Source organism: Vicugna pacos, chromosome 14, assembly GCF_048564905.1.
Source record: "Vicugna pacos chromosome 14, VicPac4, whole genome shotgun sequence".
Taxonomy (NCBI): domain Eukaryota; kingdom Metazoa; phylum Chordata; class Mammalia; order Artiodactyla; family Camelidae; genus Vicugna; species Vicugna pacos.
In genome coordinates, this window is record NC_133000.1 from 19,102,275 (window position 1) to 19,126,157 (window position 23,883).

The 23,883-nt window shown below is 37.0% G+C and overlaps 3 protein-coding genes and 1 long non-coding RNA gene across 15 annotated transcripts in view; 3 read left to right on the plus strand and 1 right to left on the minus strand.

Moving 5' to 3' along the window:
* Nucleotides 1-9,306, plus strand: part of LOC140701133 (uncharacterized) — a 52,278-nt gene extending 42,972 nt beyond the window's left edge. For all 4 annotated transcript variants that reach the window (XR_012080022.1, XR_012080023.1, XR_012080025.1 and 1 more), the window contains 2 exons: nt 5,194-5,278; nt 9,199-9,306. This is a non-coding gene — a long non-coding RNA (uncharacterized lncRNA). The remainder of the gene's footprint in view (nt 1-5,193; nt 5,279-9,198) is intronic.
* On the minus strand, nt 821-11,941 carry LACC1 (laccase domain containing 1). Of its 2 annotated transcripts, none has more exons than XM_031684524.2 (7): nt 11,712-11,941; nt 9,988-10,593; nt 9,161-9,339; nt 8,257-8,422; nt 5,245-5,470; nt 3,972-4,132; nt 821-2,983 (listed from the first exon to the last, which is right to left on the minus strand). In XM_031684524.2, the coding sequence occupies exons 2-6, from the start codon at nt 10,535-10,537 to the stop codon at nt 3,973-3,975; spliced, it is 1,281 nt and encodes a 426-aa protein (XP_031540384.2). In that variant the 5' UTR covers nt 10,538-10,593; nt 11,712-11,941; the 3' UTR covers nt 821-2,983; nt 3,972. The 2 variants fall into 2 exon arrangements, with proteins under 2 accessions (XP_031540384.2, XP_006209488.2); XM_006209426.4 differs by having other exon boundaries at nt 11,648-11,941.
* LOC140701044 (uncharacterized) lies at nt 11,395-16,257 on the plus strand. Its single transcript, XM_072975908.1, has 4 exons — nt 11,395-11,443; nt 11,579-12,342; nt 12,517-12,544; nt 16,182-16,257. Exons 1-4 carry the CDS (start codon nt 11,395-11,397, stop codon nt 16,187-16,189), a joined length of 849 nt encoding a protein of 282 aa, XP_072832009.1. The 3' UTR covers nt 16,190-16,257.
* The window catches only part of CCDC122 (coiled-coil domain containing 122), a 46,028-nt gene continuing 33,845 nt past the window's right edge, over nt 11,701-23,883 (plus strand). For 6 of the 8 annotated variants that reach the window (XR_012080017.1, XR_012080019.1, XR_012080018.1 and 3 more), the window contains exons 1-3: nt 12,240-12,371; nt 21,100-21,185; nt 21,709-21,824. Coding sequence is in view for 3 of the 8 variants with exons in the window: in XM_072976290.1 (XP_072832391.1) it covers nt 21,140-21,185; nt 21,709-21,824 (162 nt within the window). In the remaining 5 variants the exon portion in view is untranslated. Of the gene's footprint in view, nt 11,818-12,239; nt 12,372-16,183; nt 16,268-21,099; nt 21,186-21,708; nt 21,825-23,883 lie in introns of those variants that run through there. The other 2 variants (XM_072976292.1, XM_072976291.1) reach the window with 2 other exon arrangements.

Sequence of the window (23,883 nt, forward strand, 5' to 3'; positions counted from 1 at the left end):
CCAAGGAACAGAGTAGTTACTTGTAGAAACACTACCTCCCAGTGGAAAAATCATTTTTTTCATTTACTTTATAAAGCAGTGGAGTGTATCATGTTTATTCAGTACACTATTCTTCAGAATTTAAATTTACAATTAGGTAAATTTCAGTTTTAAATGTGATATTTTGGAGGTAATAGTCATGAACTCTTATCTGATTTACAAATTTAATTTTTCTTCTTAATAAAATGAAAACTTACATGCAGTTAACAGCAGTGCTTAGACTGAAAACAAAACTTATTAAAAATCATCAATGTGGGTACACCCTAAAAGTCCCAGAAACCTATATACAGATGCTTAAAAGTGATAGAGATCTTGTTGTGACAATAAGACATGACTACTTAACGACCTACATTCTGGTTCTGAGTTACTCAATCAATACTTTCCACTCAGTAAAATAGCACAGAGACAACTTTATATGCTCTGGCACAGGCAATCCAAAATCACAGATAGTCAAACATAATTTTTATTTGGTTGTGGAATATTTTGGTTCATAAAATGAAATATGGCTGCCTAATACCCTGCATTCAACAAAATAATGCACAGTGAAGAACTGGAAAATTATCAGTCTTTCTCAATGTGTGGAATTATTCCTTAATCTTTCTTGTTACCATTAAACAAAAGAATATTTTGTATGAGTTTGAAATTGCTATCCTATGATTTGTATTTCATGCCTTCCCTAAATTAGAAAAAATGAGGTATTTCATATAAATTTCACACTGAGCTATGAGTTGCATAGAACAATTAAACAAAGTATTAAGTTGTGACAACCTTACAACACATATCACAGTATTAAAATTGTTGGTTTATTGATGGTCATCTTTCACTGGATATTAAATCTTGAGGGCTACAACTAAATTTTTTAAACTGGAATACGTCAACAGAATTTTGACTGTATGAATATGTGATTTTAATAAAAAGTTGTAAAAATTTAATTTAGATAGCACCAATTAACTGTAAAATCTGAAATGAGTTGGAGGCACAACATGTGGGTTCAAATCTTGACTTTATCACAAATTACGTGATTTTACCCTCTACTGTAAAGAGACTCAGTTTTTCTCTCTGAATAAGAAGGTAACACCTGACTTATGCATTTCAGAGTAATGATAAAGGTAAAATCAGGTCATGGATATGAAAGTCCTTTATAAGTACCAAACAAATATAACTTTCTGCATATTCAGAAAAGACATACATATGAAATAAGAAATCTTGTTACGGTAGAACATGACCTTAATTTGTATTAAAAATATGTACCATATATACAATTCTTCCCAAATGAAAACAGCTTAACTCCTTTCTTCAGCCTACAAATACACTTAAAACTATTCATCCCCCCATAAAATGTATGTACATATACATACCCCTTCCTTCAAAATACCCTGGTGCTTTATTTTCTCTAGTAAATATTGGCAAAAAAGAGTCAGCACTGACGCATCCTCACCCTCAAAGCACTGAAATCTGGCTCCACCACCACTACCTGTAGAACAGCTTAATATGGTTAATCCATTGGCTTCTTCTCAGTCCTCATTTCATTTTCTTTCTGAAGATTTCTTTTTGAGCATCTCTCACATCTATGCTGGCTTCTTTCTTCAAAACGACTCTTCTCAATTTTTCTCTTCTAGGATTACTCTATTTTACTGGTTCAGCTTCTTGTTCTAAATGCAAGTGTTCTTATGAGGGTTCATCCTTGGGCTTCTTTTTTTCTCACCCTGTATTTCTGCCCAGATGATCCAGCCTACTTCAGCTGACTAAGGCATCGTCTCTGCAAAGCCAACTCCCAAATCTCCTCCCCCCAACCCCCAGCTCTCTCGTAGGTTCCAGGTCTCTATTTCTAATTATTGACCACATATTTCCATCCAGGGGTATTTCAGTCTGTGTATCAACCTCATTATCCCTCCCACTTGTCCCAACCTCCTCCCCGTCTTTGCTGCCACTCGAGGTAGTCAGCCAAGAGACTGCGTCATCATCAGCGACTTCCCCACTCTTCCTCACCTACCCTCTCCATGATTTAGTACCAGGATCTGGACATTTCACCAAATGTCTCTCTAATCCACCTACTCTCTCCTCTATTTTAATTTCCACTGCATTCAGGTTTCCATAATTCTTTTTTTAAAGTATTTTGACTGCTTTTTAATTAATCTCTCTGCTTTGGTCCCTCACAAGTGAAATCTATCCTGTTTAATATAATGCCAAAGACACAGAAACACTCTCCAACTTTCTATGACTACTCTTTGCCAGGAAAATGAACTCCAAACTCTTTGGCATGGCATTCGAGACCCTAACTAATCCATTTCCAACCTGTTTTTCCAGTAACTCTCGCCCACACCCTTCTCTTTCTAGAACATGTTATCGTCCACTTTGAGTTTCATGCCCTAGTTGATGGTAGTCCTTCTACCTGCTACGGTTGTTCTTTATTTGTCAAAAGCCTTTACATATTTTGGGCCCATGTGATAAGCCATTTTCTCTGTAATATCTTCTCTATCCCACTTTCTAGACAAAATTAATCCTTCTTTCTCCTGTACTCTTCTGCTATTAAAATTAAACTTAAGTGTTAGAAGTGTTTATCTCCTCCACTGCATTAGACTCAGAGGAAAAAGTCTTACTCATCTTGATTTCACCTATGATTCATACAACACTTGACAGATAAAGGCATTCCCAATAAATAATGAACTGAACAGACCTATTCTTGATTTATGTGACAAATACAGAGAACAACTTTTAAGAATAATCCTCATCTGTATAACATATAAGCTATATTATGCTGATTTTTGTCAGTTATTGTTAGAATCAAGGAAAATCATAATGCTGTGGATAATAATGAAAATGTACCCTAAAGATGAATTATCCATTGTAATCCTTTTGGTTTTAAGTATACCAAACAGTTAAATTTCTCTTTTATAATCACTATGGAAGGAAGCAGGAAGCAGGCAAAAATCTAGTCAAGTACCTGTAAAAATACACAGAAATCAAATATGAGACCGTTACTAGTGCTGGTAAAATATCAAAGTAACAATTATTAAGTCTGTTAAAGTCTTTTGTATACTAAAGAGTTAAAGACATTGTAAAAACTAAAAATAACTCAGTTAAAAGTAAACTTAAGGAAAATCAGACATTTGTTAATAGGTCTGTGCTAAATCACTATCATGAAATATTTTTGTATAACTCTTTAAAAACCCTGTAATAAATACCAATTTAATGAAATTAAACTCTATCTTACTCTATAACTGTAGATCAGGTGTCAGCAAACTATACAGCCCGTGTACCAACTATGGCCCCTCAGCTGGTTTTTTTTGTAAATAAAGGTTTATTGAAACAGCCATACTCATTTGTTTCTGTGTTGCTCCAGTCTGCTTCTGCTCTACAACAGCAAAGTTGAATAGCTGAGACAGAGACTGTATGTCCCACAAAGCCTAAAATATGTACCATCTGGCCCTTTAATGAAAATTGGCCAATTCCTGCTATAAGCAGTTGGAAATCTACTTGAAAATCAAGCAAGTCTGTGTATGTGTGGATTTCTTATTATTATAGAATTTAGAATTTCTATGCAAAGATTTCTTCTCAAAAATAAAAAGAATAAAAAAAGAAAAGTCAAAGGACGTTATGACAGGAAATTACAGATGGCAAGTACATAGGAGAGCTGAATGGCATCCATACAGGATTTTTAAACCAAAAATTATTTTATTTTTATACTTTTAATATATGTCTGCCTGATTCTTCTTCATTATCCAGGAAAAGGACTGGCTGCTCTTTATATTTAGAGTATGCCACTGAAAATTAAATTCCTACCACTATTGCTTCACTCAAAAGTAGGAAATTAATTGTTCCTATAGGAATAAAGGAGTAAAATATAATTCTTTTCAAAAATGAGGGGAGAGAAAGGTAGAAAGAGGAAGGAAGAAAAAGGAAGGGGAGGGGAAGGGAGAACCTTACTGTACCTCATTCCCTAATTGATATGAAGCCAATCTGTGTACCAAAGTTAAGACCATCTCGGATATGGGAGAAAAACTTGTCAGGATGGCAAGATGTACAGAGGCTGAGATCTTGGTTCTGGTCCTGAATATTCTGTGGTAGAATTCCTCCTCGTTCTAGAAGAATCCTTAGGATACACGTATTTCAAAAGACAGAAAGAGTTTATTAATAGCCAAAGCAATATGAAAAAAGTATGGATATTGGTATAAAAGAATTCTGGGAAAGATCTGCTTGGAACAATGCAAATTGTTATTCAGTTACAGAACAGGGACTGTCCTGTCGGGAAACGGTACATTTCATCACCATTTATTACCTAAGTTCATATGTGAAGTATACAACCTCCACGTTGCCCTGCAGACAAATCTGTTTTATAATCAAAATCAAGTATGCATTTGAGAAGAAACTTCTATGGTTACCAGGATATTTGGAGACAAGATTCACTTGATTCAGACAGACCATGCTTTGTAGTCATCTGGCTCTCCCATATCTTTGCCTCCTATTAACCAGATTTTTCACAGAAAACTTGCTTCTCCATAAACACTTTATGGCATGAAACATGACTATAAATTAGTGAGTCTTATTCCACAAGTCACGTTTAAGAATCTATTTCAATCCTTTCTAACTTATGTACTAAATGAGGCGGAATCTGGGTAAGGTTGTACTACTGGAATCAAATCAGACATCAATTTTCCTTTGTAGAAATGACAAACAATTTTTAATAACTATTAATAGCAAAACTTCATAAGCTCAAAAATACAAGGGGCCATAAAGAACTCGAAAGTGACTGTGTGTTTATATTATCTAATATTTTTGCTGAAAAATATATTCCTCTATTTAATTAGAGAATAAGAATAATTTTTAAACATTAGCTTCCTGATAGTTTATTATATTTAGGAGAATTCAGCTGAGGAATGGCTGTGAAGTGCCATGTTTATCCCCTACAAAAGTACCAACTTTTCTATATGAAGTTAAAGTAGATCTCTTATAACTAAATGCCAACTGTTTCTTCCTTCACTTGTAAATCAGTAAGAGATACTGGAAGATTTCTGTTATTCAAACTTAAATGAGAAAACATTTCATATTGAAAATGAGTTTTTGTCTAAGAGTGTATGTCAGCTACTTAAACACCTGCCACCTGAATTTTTCTTTGGAGTTACTGATTGTTCCCTAAAATAATTTTCATTTTAGAAGGGATAAGAAATAACCAAACTTGCAGTTCTGGACTGAAGTCGAACATACCTGGTGGCTTTACGGATGTCAACATGGGGATTTGGTGAGTCAAGTCGCTGTACACATCCAGGATCAAGATTATGAAATGCGTTTGCTGATTCCCTTGGCAGAGTGAAACAGCAAGGTCCTACTGAAGGCCCCAGTACAACAATAATGTCTTCTAAACTACAGCCGTATTCTGCTACCATAGCGTTCACTGTAGCCATAGCAATGCCTAACAGGGTACCTCTCCAACCTGGGGAATATAATAGGAAGCAAAAGAGATAAGCAAAGTTGAAACATCACAAAATTTCACCATAGTTTATATCTAAGTTAAAAATGAGGCAGTTCCTGTATTTTTCAAAACGTGGAAATTGTAAATGAATCACCAAATTAAGCTAAATAATCAATTAAATAATTAAAATACTAGTTTTTAAATGCAGCATTTTATACAAAGCATCTGACACAAGAGAGACATTCCTCTTCCTTTTTAAAATGGTCTATACTTTCAGTTTCCACTGGGATTATATCTTTAGTCTTCTCTCCTTCACTTTTTTTTTGTCACATTTTTAAGAATTGTGGGGAAAAATAAATAACATAAAACTTACCATTTAAACTGTTTTCAAGTGTACATTTCAGTAGTATTAAGCCAATCCACATTACTGTGCAACCAATCTCTAGAATTTTTTCATTTTGCACAACTAAAACCCTATACCCATTAAACAAGAACTCCCTTCTTTCCACCTTTCCCAGTCACTGGCAACCACCATTCATCTTTCTGTACCTATGAATTTGACTACTCTAGGCACCTCGTGTAAGTAGAATCATTCAGTATTTGTCTTTTCGCAACTGGCTTATTTCACTTGCATAATGTCCTCAAGATTCTTTCATGTTGTCGCTTGTCTCAGGATTTCCTTCCTCATTAAGGCTGAATATTATTCCATTGTATATATTTTGCTTATCTATTCAGTCATTGGTGGACATGTGGGTTGCTTCTACCTCTTAGCTATCATGAATAATTCTGCTATGAGCATAGTGTGCAAATGTCAAAATCTTGCTTTCAATTCTTTTGCATATATACTCAAGAAGTGGAATTACTGGGTAATAAGATAATTCTACTTAAAAATTTTTCAAGAACCATCATATTGTTTTCCATGGCAACTGAACCATTTTATACTCCCGCCAATAGTGCAGCATGGATCCAATTTCTCCCCAGCCTCACCAATATGTATTTTCAAAAAAAATTTTTAATATTAGCCATCGCTATGGGTGTGAGTTGATATCTCATTGTGGTTTTGATCGGCATTTCCCACATTATTAGAGATGTTGGGCAACTTTTCACATGCTTATTGGCCGTTTGCATATCATCTTTGGAGAAGGGTCTACTGAAGTCCTTTACCTGTTTTTTTATCAAGTTGTCTTTTATGGTTGTTGCTGAGTTGTAGGAGTTCTTTATACACTCTGAATATTAACCCCTTATTAGATATATTAATTGCAAATATTTTCTCTCATCCTGTGGGTTGACCTTTCACTTTGTTGATTGTGTCCTTTGATGCACATAAGTTTTTCATTTTGATGGAATCCAGTTTATCTACTTATACTTTTGTTGCTTGTGCTTTTGGTGTCATATCTAAGAAACCATTGTCTAATCAAGATCACGAGGATTTACACGTATGTTTTCTTCTACGCATTTTATTTTAGCTCTTACATTTGGATCTTTGATCCATTTTAAGTTTTATATATGATGTAAGATGAGGATGCAACATTATTCTTTTGCATATGACTATCCAGTTTTCCCAGCACCATTTGCTAAAGAGACTGTCCTTTCTCCATTGTACAGTCTAGGTACTTTGTCAAAAATCATTAGGCTACATATGTAAAGGGTTATTTCTGGGCTGTATATTCAATTCCACTGGTCTATGTGTCTGTCTCTTTGGCAGTACCATGTATACTGATTTGATTACTATAGCTTTATAACAAGTTTTGAAATCAAAAAGTGTGAGACATCTAATGTTGTTCTTTTGCAAGACTTTCATTTATCTTTTAAACGTAATGTTTCAAAACCTAGGAAGTAACAAATTACAAATAATACTCCCGTTTTATGTCCAATAACTGAGACTCAAATTTTAAATAACTTTTGACAATGTCAAATATTAACCATGACTTGTAGTTATCCAACTTCATTACTCTAGCTAGATCAAAAGAAAACACGCCATTTTCTTATTTATCTGTCATCTAAAAAGCAAAGTAGTCATAGATTTACAAGCAGAAGAAAATCCAAAAGATCATTCCTCATTTTACGTAGAATCCTAACCACTGGATAATCTAAATAGTATTTTTAAAAACCTGCAGAAACCAAATTCCGTAACCTAACACAACATAGCACCTAAAAATTCTTCTTTGTTCTTATCTTTAGAGAGTAAAGTCACTAGCCTACAGCATATCAAACTAAATGCAATTTTTCAAACATATCTTGCTTTTTCTTACCTCCATACCTTTGCACATGCTTCTGCATCATCAAGAACACCCTCCTGTGACATATCTCATGTCTCACCTTCCTATTCCCTATGGCCTAGCCCTCAAGGGTTCTCAACTAGAGGCAGTACAACCCCCTGGGAGTGTTTTGAAAAGCATGGAGGCTCTTTTTTTTTTTTTAATTTGTGGTTATTACAACACCTGGGAGTGCTATTGGCATTAAGAATTTCAAAAGCCAAGCAAACTTTGTCTGCAATGTAAACTATCTTGCCCCAAATGTTAACAGCACCCTTGTCCCAGAAACACTGATACCTAGCTAAATCCTACAAATATCCCCCAAATCAGCCCAGGTACTGCTTTCTTTGGGAATTATACTCTGAGTCACATAATTTGACTTAGGCATTCCTTTTACCTGCTCCTATCATGAGTGTGCCAGCTCTACCCTGTCTTACACTTAGCACCATGTGAATTAATCAACTATTTGTAATGTCCATCGGAAAGAAATTATACCTTTTCCTGTGCTAAAAAATTGGTCAAACCCTAGAAGCTTTAATTAAGTCCACTTACCAGAGTGAGCAACCCCACATGCTTTTTTGACAGGATCTGCAAAAACTATCGGTATACAGTCAGCACCAAGCGCCGCTATTGTGACTCCTCTTTGATTTGTGGTGATTCCATCGTAAGATTTAGGCTCCTTCCTCCCCATAATCCAGACATCATTGGCATGATCAGTCTAATCCCAAAGATGTGAGATAAAAATGTTTTGAAAATAAAAATTTCTCATGCCATGAGTTTTTCTGAAGGTACAATTTTGTACAAAATTACATAACCAATTTAAGATTACTAGCATTCATTAAATATATCACTTCCATAGGTATATGATAAGATAACAAATTTACTTATTTATCTCTGGTATGCTAATGTCTGCATGTTTTATTCAAAGCAGACTTTAACATTTAAAAATTCAAAATAGACCATCCATCATGAACACCTCCCACTAGAGATGGGTAAATCTCTACTTGTAGTAATTTCCACAAAGTACCAATTTATTGAAAGAAATTACATTACCAAATCAATGATAGTTTTACTTCTCCTGGAGTCAAGTAAAGCTGGAATTCTATAGGAAACAATTATCTCACCAACTGTACCCTAGTTCCTCTTAGTGTTGATTTAGAAAATAATGGCCTTTCTCTCCTACCATTCAGGAAGTTTCATTCTAAATCAAAAAGGGTAGTGGTACTATACTCTGAGAATTAACTGTCCTTTTAGAGGTGAGGAGCTCCAAGTGAAATATGTAGAACTGATCTTTAGGCTACAATGTATAGCTCTAAGAAAAACAATCACAAGCATTATCCTAAATTTTAGATAAACACCAGGTGCAAAAGTTAAATAGCTTATTTAAAGTCCATGCAGTCATTAGCAGAGTCCAAAATACACTTTAGAGCTTCCAAAATAAGAAACAAAATTTTACTTTTATTCGGTAAAATTTCTTCGCATTAAATCCTGCAGCATTCCCCAGCCTACGCAGATTTTCTTGAACAACGACCTTGGGATCTCTTCGTTTGGAACTACTGAAGAGATTGAATGAGCTAAGAGTTGGTATGTAAGATATTCCACCTGCTCTTGTAGTAAATCCGTGTATGAAAATATCTGTTGAAGATAAGTATTGAAGATTAAAAACATGCTATACAAAAGCTATAGAGCATTACAAACCCAGTCGCTCATTAAGACTTTCCCTGATCACTTCAACCTGCATTAGTTATATGACTTCTCATTTCTATAGCACTTTATACCTCCATCTATTCTTACTGCATACTGCTTTGAGTTAGTTTTACCTTCCCTGTGGGATTATTGCTCTTCAAAGGGTACCTTTCGTCCCATTTGTCTTTGTTATAACCAACAGCATATAAACCACAGTAGATATCCCTTATCCAAGAAGTAAGATTGACTGCTTTAAATTTCACTCCTCTGTAAAGGCACCAGCGAGTTAAGGTTTCAGAATTTCTAAGTAGGAGATGCTTAGGGTCATAAATCTCATTTAAAAGGAAGGCTAGGGGATTTGTCTTAAAGCTGAATTTGCATAAAGTGAATTTATTTACTTAGGGTGGCTTTGAAGGGACTATCCCTTGACACCCCTGACACTACAAGGCCATCCATGACACTCCCATGTTGTAACTGATGCTAATGAGCATAAGCTCACAACAGTCTACCAAAAAAAGAAGGGAAAAGAGGTGAACTACCTGTAAAAAAAGACTGGCTTTTCACATCTACAGGAAAAACAGATAGTGTTTAGCATACCTGAGATCAAAGGAGATGTGATAATGGTTAATTCTCCTTTCAGGGCTGGCAAACTTCTCAAATATGTTTCTATTTCATTCCGGATTGCTTCTTGTTCTTGAGCTGTGATTGTGTTCGTTTCAGTAGATTGTTTCAAAAGACCTCCCCTCAAAGTCATCTGTAAGTCTTCAAACTCAAAATTGTAAATATCAGTGAAGAGTTGATCAATAAATGCCTTCATTATTGTCTTCCGGTGCGCAGGCACAATTACCTTAATGCTGCTCAAATTTTTTTCATCAATTTTTTGTTTAATGGTATACAAAGAGGCAGCCATGCTGGGATTGCTAACAGTCTCAAATTCTCTCAAGAGAGTTGATAATCCATTGCTTGTTTCTAATTCACAATTATCATGGTCACAACTGATGTTACTGCAACACATTATGCAAAGGAACTTTGCCTTGGCACTGTGGTGGTTTCTGATGGAATTCAATGTCTTTAGTAATGTCTGATGACAGTTTTTCTGAGAGTTCAGTTTCAAGCCAAAGAGATCAATCAACACTGCTTCTGCCATCCTTCAATACTGTACAAAATTCTTTAAAATAGATTTCTGTGTCCCCTAAAACTCACCTGAAAAGAAAAATTAGCTTAAGTAGGAATACAAAATTATATCAATCTCTATATAGTTATAACAGAAATTTACGGATGGATAAAAAGAAGAGTTGCATTGATTTTAGAATGTAACCAAAGTAATGAATCTAGACTCCTCCCAGAAAAGCCAGTCCACTATTTGTCATGAGAACAATGACAATGAAAGCAAAGCCATCTCTTAATTCATTTTGTGAAAGTACTTTACATCTTTTCCGCATAAGAAGAGTTTTTGTTTTGTTTTTTCAGATAGCAAATTTTAAGCAGGGAATTGCTTGTTGACTTAACCAAGTCCTGTTTTTTAATTACAGGGTGTCAACTTATTGATATGTCATTATCCTGAGGTGACTGGCATGTTAGATCACATCCCTTCATATGAAATATCTAGGCCCTAAGTTCAGTGGGTTAAAAGGAGCTGCATTTAAAAATTGCAGGGTTGTTTTTGTTTTCAGAAACAGACTCAGATATAGAGAACAAACTAGTGGTTAAAGAGAAAGAAGGGGTTAAGAGGTACCAACTAACACGTGTAAAATAAGTAAGATACAGAATATATAGTATAGCACAGGGAATACTGCCAATATTTTATAATAACTTTAAATGGAGTATAACCTATAAAATACTGAATCACTGTATTGTACACTGGAAACGAATATACCATTGGCAATCAACTATTTGTCAGCTTTTTTTTAAATTGCTTTCTTAGGAGAGAATAGCAGAGATGACTGATACATTTCCCCCCAATATTCACACTCAGGTACGGCAGTTATCACAAAAGCAACTGCGATGCGGATCAGGAGTGCATCCTACCTACTCTCCTATTCACTGCCCCTGAGTAGGTTTTCTCACCCCCAGCACTGCCCTCCCACCCCAGGCTGCCAGTCTCTCTGGTGACCATCCCCCACCCCCGTTGCCAGGACGGTTTTCTCCTGCCGCCACTCCTAACCCCCTCCCTCTGCACTGTGAAAAGCCACACAGCGCCTGTCACCGCCAGGTCCGCGCTCGGCCCCCGCTGGGGGAGGGGGCGCCGATCCCCCACCTGTTCGGACACCTGCACCGGCTCCTCCCGCCCCTTCGGGACTTTTTGACCGTCGGACGCGCACCCGAGGCTGTTCTTCGTCCCCGCCTTGCCGCAGGTCACTTTTGGTTGCGCACTCTGCACACTCTGCCGCCCTCCGCGCCGGTCCTGAGCCGGAACGAAACCGTGAGGTGCGAGCATGTACCCTGGGGGTCCGAAGCCGGGTGCGCGCGGCTGTGTGGGCGGCGCCCGGCCCGCCTCAGCCGCCTCAGCCGCCTCATTCGCCCGACCGCGCCGAGGCACGGCCGCCAGGGCGCAGGGCTGGCGGCGGGATCCGGGGCGGGGGGGAGGCGCCGAGCGCGGGGGAAACGTCAGCAGTTCCGGGTCAGGTGGCCGTCAGCCCGCACCCGCGGCCCCTCGCCGGGAGGAGGAAGGGGAACCCGAGCGGCCGACGGGCCGTGAGGCCGGAGCCAGGCGGGGCCGCGGGCCGGAGGCCGGGCGGGGCCGGGCGGGCCGCGAGGGCAGCGGGGCGGGCCTCCCGACGGGGCGCGCGGCCGAGCGGCCTCGGGGTGGGTCGCCGCCTCCCTTCCCGGCGCCGAGGGAAGCCCCTGGCCCACGGCCGCGCTCCCCGTCGCGCCACGACGAGAGGCCGGCCCAGCAGCGCGGCTGTCACACTTGGTGTCCTCGCCAGAGCCGGGCCCGAGGACCTCATTACGGTAGCGCTTGGCACTGTGTCCCACCCAAGGTTCAAGTAATGGGCCTCCTTGGCGGATTTTTCTTTCTCTCCCCCGGGTCCCCTCTGTCTTGCTTTGTTTCCAGAAACAAGTTGGCTGAACCCTCCTTTCCTTTTTGCTGATCCTGCCTAACTTGCTGACTGGACTCTTTTACAGCTCAGCCTGTTCATTCGTGTTGACAAACGTATGTCCTGTGTGCCCTTTCAAAATATATGCCACGAGTAGAAAATTAGAAGGCACTGGCCCTTAGAATGGTGATAAGAATGCAAATTAGAATCCTTTTTCTACCCTCAAAGAGTATAACATTCATTTATTTAAAAATATTTAACAGCTACTATGTATATGGAAGGCAAAAAATATCTCCGACCGTCAAAGAGTAGGAGAAAGGGTGTGTCCTGTGGAACTGGTTATGATGAAAGGAAAAGTCCCTTTTTTTTCTGATGGTTATTCAGATGATAGGTGCTGAAGAATGTGTTCCTGAAGGAAAGAATCTTAGATGTTTGGGAGTTTAGAAGAGCACTTTGAAGCGGGCAAGTGCTGCTATGCTATTTGAGTAGAGAATGGGGGCCCACTATTCAGTATCTGGCAGATGTTTTTGTCAAAACTTGTATTTTCATTATTTTTGCTGGACATTTGTTAAGAACCCTGAGTGGTATATGGTGCACCTGATGGGAAGGTGCACTCTGCCCTGAGCTTGTTTGATGTTAAATATTACTGTAAGCAAGAGGTCTTTTATTACAAAGCTGTAAAATATTTATCTGTTTTTATAGATAATGGTGAGAATTCATTCTCTTTAATGCAACAGTAACAGTAAAAGGTTAAAAAGGAAATATTTCAAAATAGAGAAGCTGTCAGGAAGGAGAAAGTTTGTTATTATATTGTATTTACATACCATTTCCTTCCACCATCTGCTTTTAGACTATGGCCTCATCTCCTCACCCTCTCTTTCTTCATCCCCACTCCCCCTCACTCCAGTGGCTCTTGATCCTGAGTACACATTAAAACTAAGAACTAAAGTGGAACTTAACAAAAAAACGTAAATCTAGGGACGTGCCGCTCCCCCTCACTCCAGATAAACATTTGAATCAGAAACTCAGGGTGTTGGGTCTGGGCATGTTTTGCTTCGCTTTTTGTTTTGTTTTAATCCTTATATATGATTCAGATGGATAATCAGTTTTGAAAAAACACTTCCCTCTTCAACAACAACTCACAACAAGCCACTCAAACTAAAGGCTGTTCTTGGAAGGCCACATAATTTCATCCTTTACATAATGCTGTTCCTTCTACTTAGAACACCCTTCTCTTTATATGCTTATTTAATTGTTACTTGTTCCAGACCCTTCAAGCTCAAACAGCCTTTCTTGAATCTCCATCCCCTCACCACGCAGAATTAACTTGCTTCTTCTTTAGTAATTTGTCCACACAGGAAAAGCTCTCTCATAGATGCAGAATGGACCCATAATCAAGCAATAAGTTGAAAAAGTCATTTAAACATTAAGTTATATACACTTTATAAAGATGAACTTGATAGTACATATTTTATATCTAAATAAAGCTGTTTAAAAGGAAAGTCAGTTCAACCAGAGCCATGAAAAAGTATTAACATAATACCTTAAACATTTTACTTTAACCTAGAACAACCGTGTACTTGTTTGCTAATCTGTTGAGAAAGTCCAAGGCCTTTTCTTTGCACATGGCCTTCTGATTATAGAGTTCTGCCTCGTCTCTCTTCCATAAATTACACCTCTAAACCATCAGCTAAGATATCCCACGATTTTGTTCCTTTAAGAGGAAGATAATTTTAAGGCACTTGAGAAGCAATCTTAGTGCAGATTTCTTCTTTATAATCTTTTTAGTTATCGCACACATTCAAACAAGTAACCTTAATTGGGTCTTTCCAAAATATTAAACACAGACTTTCAAGGGACAACAACTTTATTTCATGGGTTTACCTAATATTTAATTAAATTATGAAAGCATAATGAGAAGTACAACTGGCATAAACAGGTTTGGAGAACAAACACCAGTGACATTGTCGCTGTATGAGTCAACTGGTAGGAGCAGGAGTGGGTGGACTCCCTGGAGGGTAGCTTCCTTACCCTTCAGCATTCAGCATGATGTGGGAATTAGCTTGTGATTTACAAAGAAAACAGAATGAGTTAATGGATTCGGGTTAAGTGTAGGTAGACCAAGAGAGCATCTCCTGTACCTCTGCATTTTCATTATTTCACTATGGGTGTTTCCTTCATGGAGACTTAGAACTTTTTGTGGGCAGAGATAATGCTTGGCTATTAAGGGGAACCATTGGAAAAATCCCCAGATATTCTTACATCACCATGTAAATCCTTCTTGTGAAAATAATTCGAATTTAAAAAAACTGGAAACATTTGTTTTTAAGACATTTACGGTAGAGTTTATGAGTCCTTCCCGAAAAAGACATGTAACATACAAATATCCTTGTGAAAAGCTCATGTTAGTTTCCTAAGTTCGCCATAACAAATCAGCACAAACTAGATGGCTTAAAACAACAAAAAGGTGCTCTCTCATCATTATAGAGGCAGAAGTCTTAAATCAAGATGTTGTCAGGACCGTGCTCCCTTCAAAGCTTTCCTGGCCTCTTCCGGCGGCTCCAGGTGTTCCTTACTTTGGAGCTGCATGACTTGGGTTTCTTATGCCTCCATCCTCGCATGGTCTACTCACTTGCAAATCTCCCTCTACATCTTTCATATAAGGGCACCCATGTGGCAAAGAAAATATCATCATATGATAGTAAACAAAGGCTGTTTACTCAGAGCTTGCTAGAGCAAGGGAGTCAGCCACCATTACTTGTGTTCTGACAGAGACTTAAAGGCGGGCAGAGGGGTGCGAAAGCTTATAGTGGAAAAAAGGGGTATCTTCAGGTGTGCCCTAATTGGAGGCTGTTGGCATGCGGAAACTATAGAAGGGCTAACTAGAACTGGGGCATCCTTTGTGATTGGTTAAGGGTGCATATTTGGCTTTCTCTGGTCCCAAGTCACAGTAGGGACAAAAATCAGGGAAACTCTCAGTTATTAATCAAGCACTGGCCATTTTGGGACCAGTTGTTATAGGGATTAATGCCTGACTCCTGAATCTTTATTAGAGATAGTGGTCTCACTTCCCACAAGTCTGACCTATAGAGAGCAGGCTACCTTCCTGGGCTGGTTGCTGTAGATAATGAGTGGTTTCCTGGGTTGGTTGCTGCAGACTGTGGGTCAGAGTTCTGTCTTTATATATATAGTCTAGACATTGTTTGCATATTCAGTCTCTCACCTGTCACTGAATTTAGGGCCCACTCTAAATCCAGGATGACCTCATCTTGAGATCTTTAACTTAATTACATCTACAAATACCCTTTTTCCAAATAAGATCACATTCACAGGTTCTGGGGGTTAGGACACCTACATATTTCTAGGGGACCACCATTCAACCTGCTACAAGCGCTTCTTGGTCTAGAAATTACACTTACTTGTTTATAGAGTAAAAAAGGATCTTGCTCCTTACTGTTCTGAAGGAGACAAGTAGATGGTTTATGACTAGATTTCACCAAAGGCCTATAATTTCTTTTCCAAACAGTTGCCTGGGTATCCCTTAAAAATTGTATTTGAGCTACGGACTAATCTTTGTAATGTCTACTCCTCAAAACAAGATGTTTCAGTAGTCCAGTACCATCTGTATATTCAGAGAAATCCCACCTTTGACAGAAAGCTATAAGCAATGAGTAATATATGAATATTCTCTACATTGTCTTTGAAAGGAAGTTAAGGAACAGTACCACCCCTCTGGTTTCTTTCTGTTTTCAGCGTCCTGAAACTTTAATCTCCTTGCCTAACCAGAGACGAGAGTGATTCCTAGTTTCAGCAGATTCTAAGACTCAGGTATATAATAGGTATGCAGTACATGTTTAATGATTCAATTGATTAATTCTTTTTGGATGACTCTGAACTTCCCTTGAAACCATGTGGTTGAAAAGAGTTAGTCTTTTTCACCTGAAGTATGTATTACTGATTCTCACTCATTTGTGCAGTATGTTACATTGTTTTCTTGTGATGTCTCTTTATTGCTGGAATCAAACCGTCCATATCTGATTCCATCATGCTTATGACAAATATAGACTGTAATTTAAAACTTAATTTCAGGAAAATTTTTGTCTCATCTTTTCCCAGGTTAGTTTTTTAGCTTCCCCAGTAGAACCTCAGCTTTAGGTATTAAAGTCTCCCTCCCACTTGGAAAACAAAAACAAAAGCAATTTTATACTTATGTGAAATTTATCTGCACAATTTTTCTTTCCTTGTTTTCTAATAAAACATCTATTATAAAGGAGGTAGGAGGAAATTATAAACTTAACTGCCTGGCAAGACCACACAACAGCTTTTTCATTCAGAATGAAAAATGTTGCTTATGTGACATAGGTACGCATGGACAGTTACCCCCTCTTAATTCTTTTAAGTCTAAAACCCTCAAAGGCTCAGTGGAGTTTGACAGCCTTGCTTTATTTTGCTCATTAGTTTGGAGGGAGGTACCAGATGATGAGTTTCCAAAAGCTTGAACCGTGGCCTTTTTAAAATCTCCTCCCAATGGCCTAGTACAAGGACTCACCTCTTGAATTCAAGTGAAATGATGCACAAGTCATGCTTATCACAATGCTTAGTACATATTAAGTACCTAATAAATGTTAATTTGGATCCTAATTGATTCAAATTTCATCCTCCCTGCTTGGATGCATGACTTTGGGTGAATTTTCTAATTTCTCCAAGTCTTAGTTTCCTCATCTACAAAATATGAGTAAAAATAATGTCTATCTTGTGGGGTTGCTCTGAGGGAAAAAACAGGTGATCTATGTGAAAGCAATTAGAACAGTACTAGTTACAGGTAATTAATACATGTTAGCTATAGTTAATATAGAACATGGTGGTTTATTATAGTAATTCCATTGCATTATTTTCTGTAAAGCCATTGTTTTAGTTGAAAGTGTGTTTTCTAAATGATTTTTTATATGTAATGTTTGGATATTTGCTATCATACTGTAGGTATTATAATGTTTTTATTTTTTTATCGGTTATTTAATTCATCCTCATATTTCCCACAGTGCTTTGCATATTAATATATACCCACATATATGGTTTGAATGAAAGAATAATTGATACTCTCTAGTCTCTAAACTCTTTTCATTGATTTATGCAATTGTAATGAATCATCAGTAGATGGCAGTAGTTTGTTTTCACTTTTATTTTTTGTGCATTCTACAGTAGAGATCTGGAAAAAACAAAAACTTTCTCAGTTTTAAAGCAGATATCCTTTCATGAATAGCTGGCTTAAATAAATATCACCCAAGAGTTCTTCAATTTATGCTGCTTCAAGAATAGAGATCAAGAAGTACCAGTTACTTTATTTTTTATTATATGAATCTTAATTTTCTTCATTTTTTTCATTTCTTCATCAAACTTTAGAGAATACAAAAATGGTTAAGGCATTGTATTTGCCTTCTTGTAGCTTATAGTCTAATGGAGAAATATAGTAAAAAATAATGGCAATGACAGGAATAGAAATTTGAGTGGCAGGAATTTGCTAAATGCTTTACATGCATTAATTCACTTAGTCCTCACAAAAGTCCTGATGAAGCAGGTACTGTTATTGTTCTCATTTCCAGATAAGGAATCTGAGGCTCAGGTTGGAAAGAATTTACCTAATAAACTAGTAAGTGGCACAACCTAGAATCAAGATTAGCTCTGTCTTACCCTGGGGCCTATACTGTTATCTATCATGGTATAATAGAGATAGAGAAACAATTCTGCTAACAAGAGAGAGAGATCACATCTACTCAGAAAGATCAAGAAAGACTTCCTAAAGAAGATGCCATCTAAGATGGAGCTGAAAGATTGGTTGCTATCTGATATGATCACTAAAGTGTTTCAGGAACATTATTCTGTCAGGAGAACAGGGTGAACTGGAGTAGCAACAGACTACAGTTAGATACCTATTATGTGCCAAGCACTGTTCCAGGTCTCTTCCATCATGGAGCTTATATTAGTAAAAGGAAATAGAAAAGAAACAAATGTATGTCAGTGGTGATAAATGCGATTAAGATAAGTGAGGCAGAGTAAAGAAATGGAAGGCTTCTCTTCTAAGGTAGCATTTGAAAGTGGTAAGGAGTGATTGAATTCCAGTATAATTTAAAGGTGTAACCAATAAGTTTTGCCAAAAGAATTGCATACAGCACGTAAGAGAAGGCAAAGAGTCGAGATTCTGATTTGTCCATTGGGTAAAACATTTAGGGCAGCAGTCGTGGGCCACATACTTGGGGAGCATCTTAAAGGATTTCCCAAAGGACCTATGAAGCATCAATAATGAGCTCTTATTTATGATTATCTTGGGCAAGGCTGATTGAATTGCCTTGGGCTCTACACCCTTCTAGAGACCTCCTTGCTAATGTTCTAGGGTTTTGAGTCTGAACAAGAAAAACGAATTTGTAATTTCCTGGTATGGAAAAGACCATGAAGGAGTAGATTTAGGGGGAGTGATGAAGTGGAATGAGACATCAAGAGTTCAGTTTGGAACATAAGTTAAAGTGCCTGTAAGAAGTCCAAGTGGAGATATCAGGTAGGAAGATTGGTATGAGTCTGGAGCCCAGGAGAGATGTTAGATTAGAGAGAGAAGTTTGGGAGTTTCTAGCCTATAATTTTAAAGCCATGAAACTGGATGGCATTAACTGCAGAGTGAGGATAGAGAAAAGAAGGTGCCCGAGGACTGAGTATTGGGGCACTCTAACATAAATGAGAAAGATGAACAGGAACCAGCAAAGGAAACCAAGAAGTATGATGTTTCAAGAAGGAGGGCATGATCAAATGTGCCAAGTGATGTGGATAGTTCAAGGAAGGTGTGGACTGAACTTACCACTGAATGCGGCGATGTGAACATCATAGATACTTTGATAAGCACTTTAAAGGGGGAGTTGTAAATGATTAATTCTGGTGAACTTTAGAAGAGTAAAAGGAGAGAAAGTGGACTGCAAGGATCATGGCTATAAAGGAGAGCAAAGAAATGGGTCAATAGCTGAAGGAGATTAGAGTGTCAAGCAAGGGTGGTTATTATTGCTGATGATTATATGATAGGCTGTCCAGGATAATATGTTTGACCAAGTAAAGGAGGAAATTATATTGATGGGACATTTAAAGGAGTAATATCCTTGAATAGAAGAGAAAGGGGTACAAAAGTAGAGGATTGGCCTTAGGTTAGAGCAAGGACACTTTATTCATTGCAAGAGAACAATAGACTAGTATTTCGTTCCAGGTCCATCATCAGGATAGGTAGGCGGATGATGTCTGTGACCATGAAACCCATATAAGAGAGCTAAAGAGAAAATGAGATTCAAATTCATTACACTAATCTGGGGCCAAAAGGACATAGAGTAATGGCATGAACAGGGTGAGTGGGCTCAGTATCAGGGGAGCCATCATGAAGCAGGCAAATCTGAAGTGAGACTTCAAGGAAGAAGTTACGTGAATAAACAGGAAAGAATCATCGATTCTCTTAATGACACGTTGCTGCGTATTTCTCTCAGGATTTCTTTAGCTTAATAAGATACTTCTGGATAGATTTGAGTCTCCTGCTTAGAAAGCAATTTAACATTTTCTTTGTTGCTTATATATCAGATTGCAGTCTTTTCAATTTTTGCTTTGGGAAAACACCTGTAACTAATATACAAGAACTTTGTATTTAACCAATCTTTAGGAGAGAGATTTAGTGATTTTGCAGACTTCCTTGTGGAAGCTTCCTTACACATGCTGTACTGTTATGATCATATTTCACTTCTTTTGGCTTGTAAAGTTTATCATGACTCTAGTATGATTTGGAAAGATTCACAAGTTCTTTAAAACCAACTAAGATTTTTTTTAAAGGATGTGATCTAAATGGAAAAAAATCCATCTGTTCAAGTGTTAAACAGATGACAGTTTCAGAAGTATTTAACAACATTACATTCTTTTTATTAATTATGCAAACTTATATGATTTCTTTTGCATAGGAATGGAGAAGCAAAAGCAGATACACTTTTTCCTGAAGTTGGTAATACCTTTAACTCTACCAACTCAACATTCACTTGTTGAGTTGGTAGAGGAGAGAACTCTCCACCTTTCAGGGGAGAAAGATACCCCTTCATGTTATCAGTTACTCCTAGATATACAAGTGACTAAAATATGAATTTAAGACTGCATAAGGCCTACCCTGGCCAAAATAGCACAGGACAGGAGTGCATCCTGTATCCACCACGGAAGTTGCTAATCCATGTTGGCACTGTTTCTCACAGATTCTGGTTATAGTTTCAGAATCTACTTCATAGTAGTCTGGAGATACCAGCTACTAATCCAGAATAACTAGTTACTATATGTCAGGTCCTGTGCTAAGCATATTACATACATTGCTTTAATTATTACAACAGCCCTGTGAGGTTTTACAGATGAGGAAACTGGTGGTCAAAGAAATTAAGAAACTTGCTCAGGGTCATAACAGCTGAAAAGCAGGACAACCAAGATCCAAACACAGTTTCTACTTTCTTCCCCAAATCTCTCACTTAATCATTGTATTTTAATTCTTGGAACTAATGATGAATGTCACCATCATCCCTGTGAGATATTTGACTATTAATTTGTTTTCAGAATCACCAATACTTGACAGGAAAAAAAAAAGAAAAGTGAAAGATTATCAACATTGATTATTTTGTAGGAGTAAAGAAGGTGAACTAAAAAGAGGAAAAGACACAAGCATGTCAGGCAACAAAGAAAGGAAGAGTCAAGGCATTCCTGAAGAAGGTAATGAAGCAATCTTAGCAATGTATAACTAAAAGATAAGCAGTAATAAAAAAGTAGTATGACAGAATAATTGTGTTAAAATTAGCAGCAAGTTAGAATAGAAAGAAGCTGTTAAATTACACCAGGAGGAAACTTCTATGGTGTTCAGGAAAGCCATAACAACCTGAAAATGCAAGCCTATAATGAAAATTCATCACCTGTAATTGTGATATAGTTGTTATGGTAGCACTATAATTATAGCATATGTGCAAATGGTCTGGATAAAAAAATTTAGGACAGTCAAAATATTTATACTGTTCTGTAAAGGAACAGGTATAATGTTGTAGTAGGTGACTTTGAATTGTCTATTATTGTGGCCTTTGATTTTGGTTTTGTTTATAGTCGGAAAAGGAAGAATATCAACCCTAAATTTAGTTTATTTATGAGAAAACATCACAATTTTCATGCCTTTGAGTGAAGAAACATGAGTTTCTTAGAGTCTTTGCATTTAGATCTTTATTATGTATTTTATTCTCTTGTCTAGCTCTGGCTGAACGAGACACATCTTCATTAACTGATGCTGTAGAGCAAGTTGCAAAGCAACAACGATCACAAACATCAGAAATAGAAAAAAACAAAAAAGTTCTGTTCCATTTGCAGGTAACCTATTTCACATAGTTTTTAAAATGAGTCTTTATGTTCTTTAAAACTATGAAAAACTAGTAACAGGGAAGTTATTAAACATAGTTTAATAACTTTAAGGAGACAATTTAAAATTTATTTTTTTCTTATTTATAGCTTCTTAATTATTCTGATATCCCGAAGTGAAGTCTACCTGAGTATTCCAGTTTCATGGAACATTTTACACACCCAATGTGCAAATGTTCAACGTCACTGTGACTATAAATAAGCATATAAAACCCAATGTGTCCAGTCGAATTACTTTAAATTCACTTCTTTTTGATAATTTTTCCTAAAATGCTGAATTGAAGGAAGGTTAAGTTTTCAAGCCAGTGTTTTTAAAGCTATGGTTTATAATTACTAGTTGCCAGTGAACATTTCAAGTAGATAAGGAACATTTCAGTGTTCCTTATATTTCAAAATATATTCATAATTTCACCACAGGGAATCTGGAAGTCATGCTTTGTTTTTGCATGTAGCATAGTTAGATGTAACTGTACTCTGTTAGTATAGCTAAAGAAGTGAAAAGGAAAACAGCATTTCTACTACTTGCTTTGTAAAGGTTTTTATTAAATATATCATAGAAATGAAAAGAATATGCTCTGGAGCTGAACTGCCTAGTTTGAAAGACAAGATTTGCTACTTCCAGCTCCATGGGTTAATTTCTCTGTTATTCTGTTTCCTCATTTGTAAAATGGAGATAATAATAGGACCTGCCTATAAGATTTTTATGATGATTAAATGAAATAATGCTTGTAACTGTTATGTAAGGTATCCTTCCTGGGGCCCTGGTGGGCAGTACAGGACCACCTTTTGATATTGGCTTTAGGTATGAATGCATCAGCAGAGACATGATGATAATTTTTTACTATTATGGTAATACGGATTTCTTATAAATATTTACATTGCATTATTCACTTTTAGAAAAGAATATATGTTGAAAATAGTATATAATACGAAAATAATAATGTCTTACTTAGATTTCTGTGAAGAAATTTTCTGTAAAACTTCTCAGTCTTCAAAGAGTTTCACAGATGTTTTTTTCACTTATATTGAGGGCTTACTTTCTATTAAGTATTTTGCTGACATTGTCCTCACTCTTAAGTTGCTCACCATGTATTGAAGAGAAAGACAAAGTAGTAAACAACTAATTACATGCAGTGCAGTGGTGTCAACAATAGAGGCATAAACACAGATTTAACACTGAAAAAGGAATGATCACAAAGAAAGTGCTGTTTCAGTTGAGTTTTAAAGAATGGCTGGAGTTCACTTGAATGGTTGGGTGTCTGGGATAGGTTTGAAGGTTAGGGAGTGAGTAGGATGATACTCTGGACAAAAAGAACATAAGAAAATTCACTGAGGCTTTAAATAACATTGATCCATTCATAGTGGTAGTGGTATAACATAGAATGTATTTTGAGAAGTAGTAAGAGATTTATAGTATGATAAGAAACTTGAACTTTATTCTAGAGGTGATGGGAAGGTTTTGATGGGCTTTAAGCAGAAGAGCAAATGATTAAATTTATGTTTTAGAAAGAGAATTCTAGATACGTGAAAAACATTCATTATAATTCAACGTCTATTTAAGATAAAAACTTTCAGCGAATACAATTCCAGCCAACTGAAAAGGGCATCTACATAATCCTACAGCCAACATCATACCTAATAGTGAAAGACTGTTTCTCTCCTGAGATCAGGAATAAGGCAAGGATGTGTCTTACCACTTCTCTTCATTCTGTGGTATTGGTGGTTTAAGCCACTCCTTGCAAGAAAAAGAAATAAAAGATATCCAAAATGGAAAGGAGGAAGTAAAACTGTTTTCATTCACAGGTGGCATGATTATTTTTGGAAAATCCTAAGGAATCTATTATTTTAAAAAAGCTATTAGGACTAATAAGTGAATTTAGAAATGTTGCAAGATAAGATTAATTATAAAAAGCAGTTGTATTTTTATATATTGAAAGAAACAACCAGAAATTAACATTTAAAAAGCAGTATCATTTATAGTAACATCAAAACTATGAAACAGTTAGTGGTA

Excerpts from the sequence above, each read along its gene's own strand:
- LACC1 (XM_031684524.2), bottom strand. The coding sequence starts at position 10,537 with ATGGCAGAAGCAGTGTTGATTGATCTCTTTGGCTTGAAACTGAACTCT. Across the intron at positions 9,340-9,987 it reads CACATCTCCTTTGATCTCAG|ATATTTTCATACACGGATTT; the intron begins GTATGCTAAACA and ends TATCTTCAACAG. Across the intron at positions 5,471-8,256 it reads ATGTGGGGTTGCTCACTCTG|GTTGGAGAGGTACCCTGTTA; the intron begins GTAAGTGGACTT and ends TATATTCCCCAG.
- LOC140701044 (XM_072975908.1), top strand. The coding sequence starts at position 11,395 with ATGCGGATCAGGAGTGCATCCTACCTACTCTCCTATTCACTGCCCCTG. Across the intron at positions 11,444-11,578 it reads CTCCTATTCACTGCCCCTGA|CCACACAGCGCCTGTCACCG; the intron begins GTAGGTTTTCTC and ends CACTGTGAAAAG. Across the intron at positions 12,343-12,516 it reads GGCCCGAGGACCTCATTACG|CTCAGCCTGTTCATTCGTGT; the intron begins GTAGCGCTTGGC and ends ACTCTTTTACAG.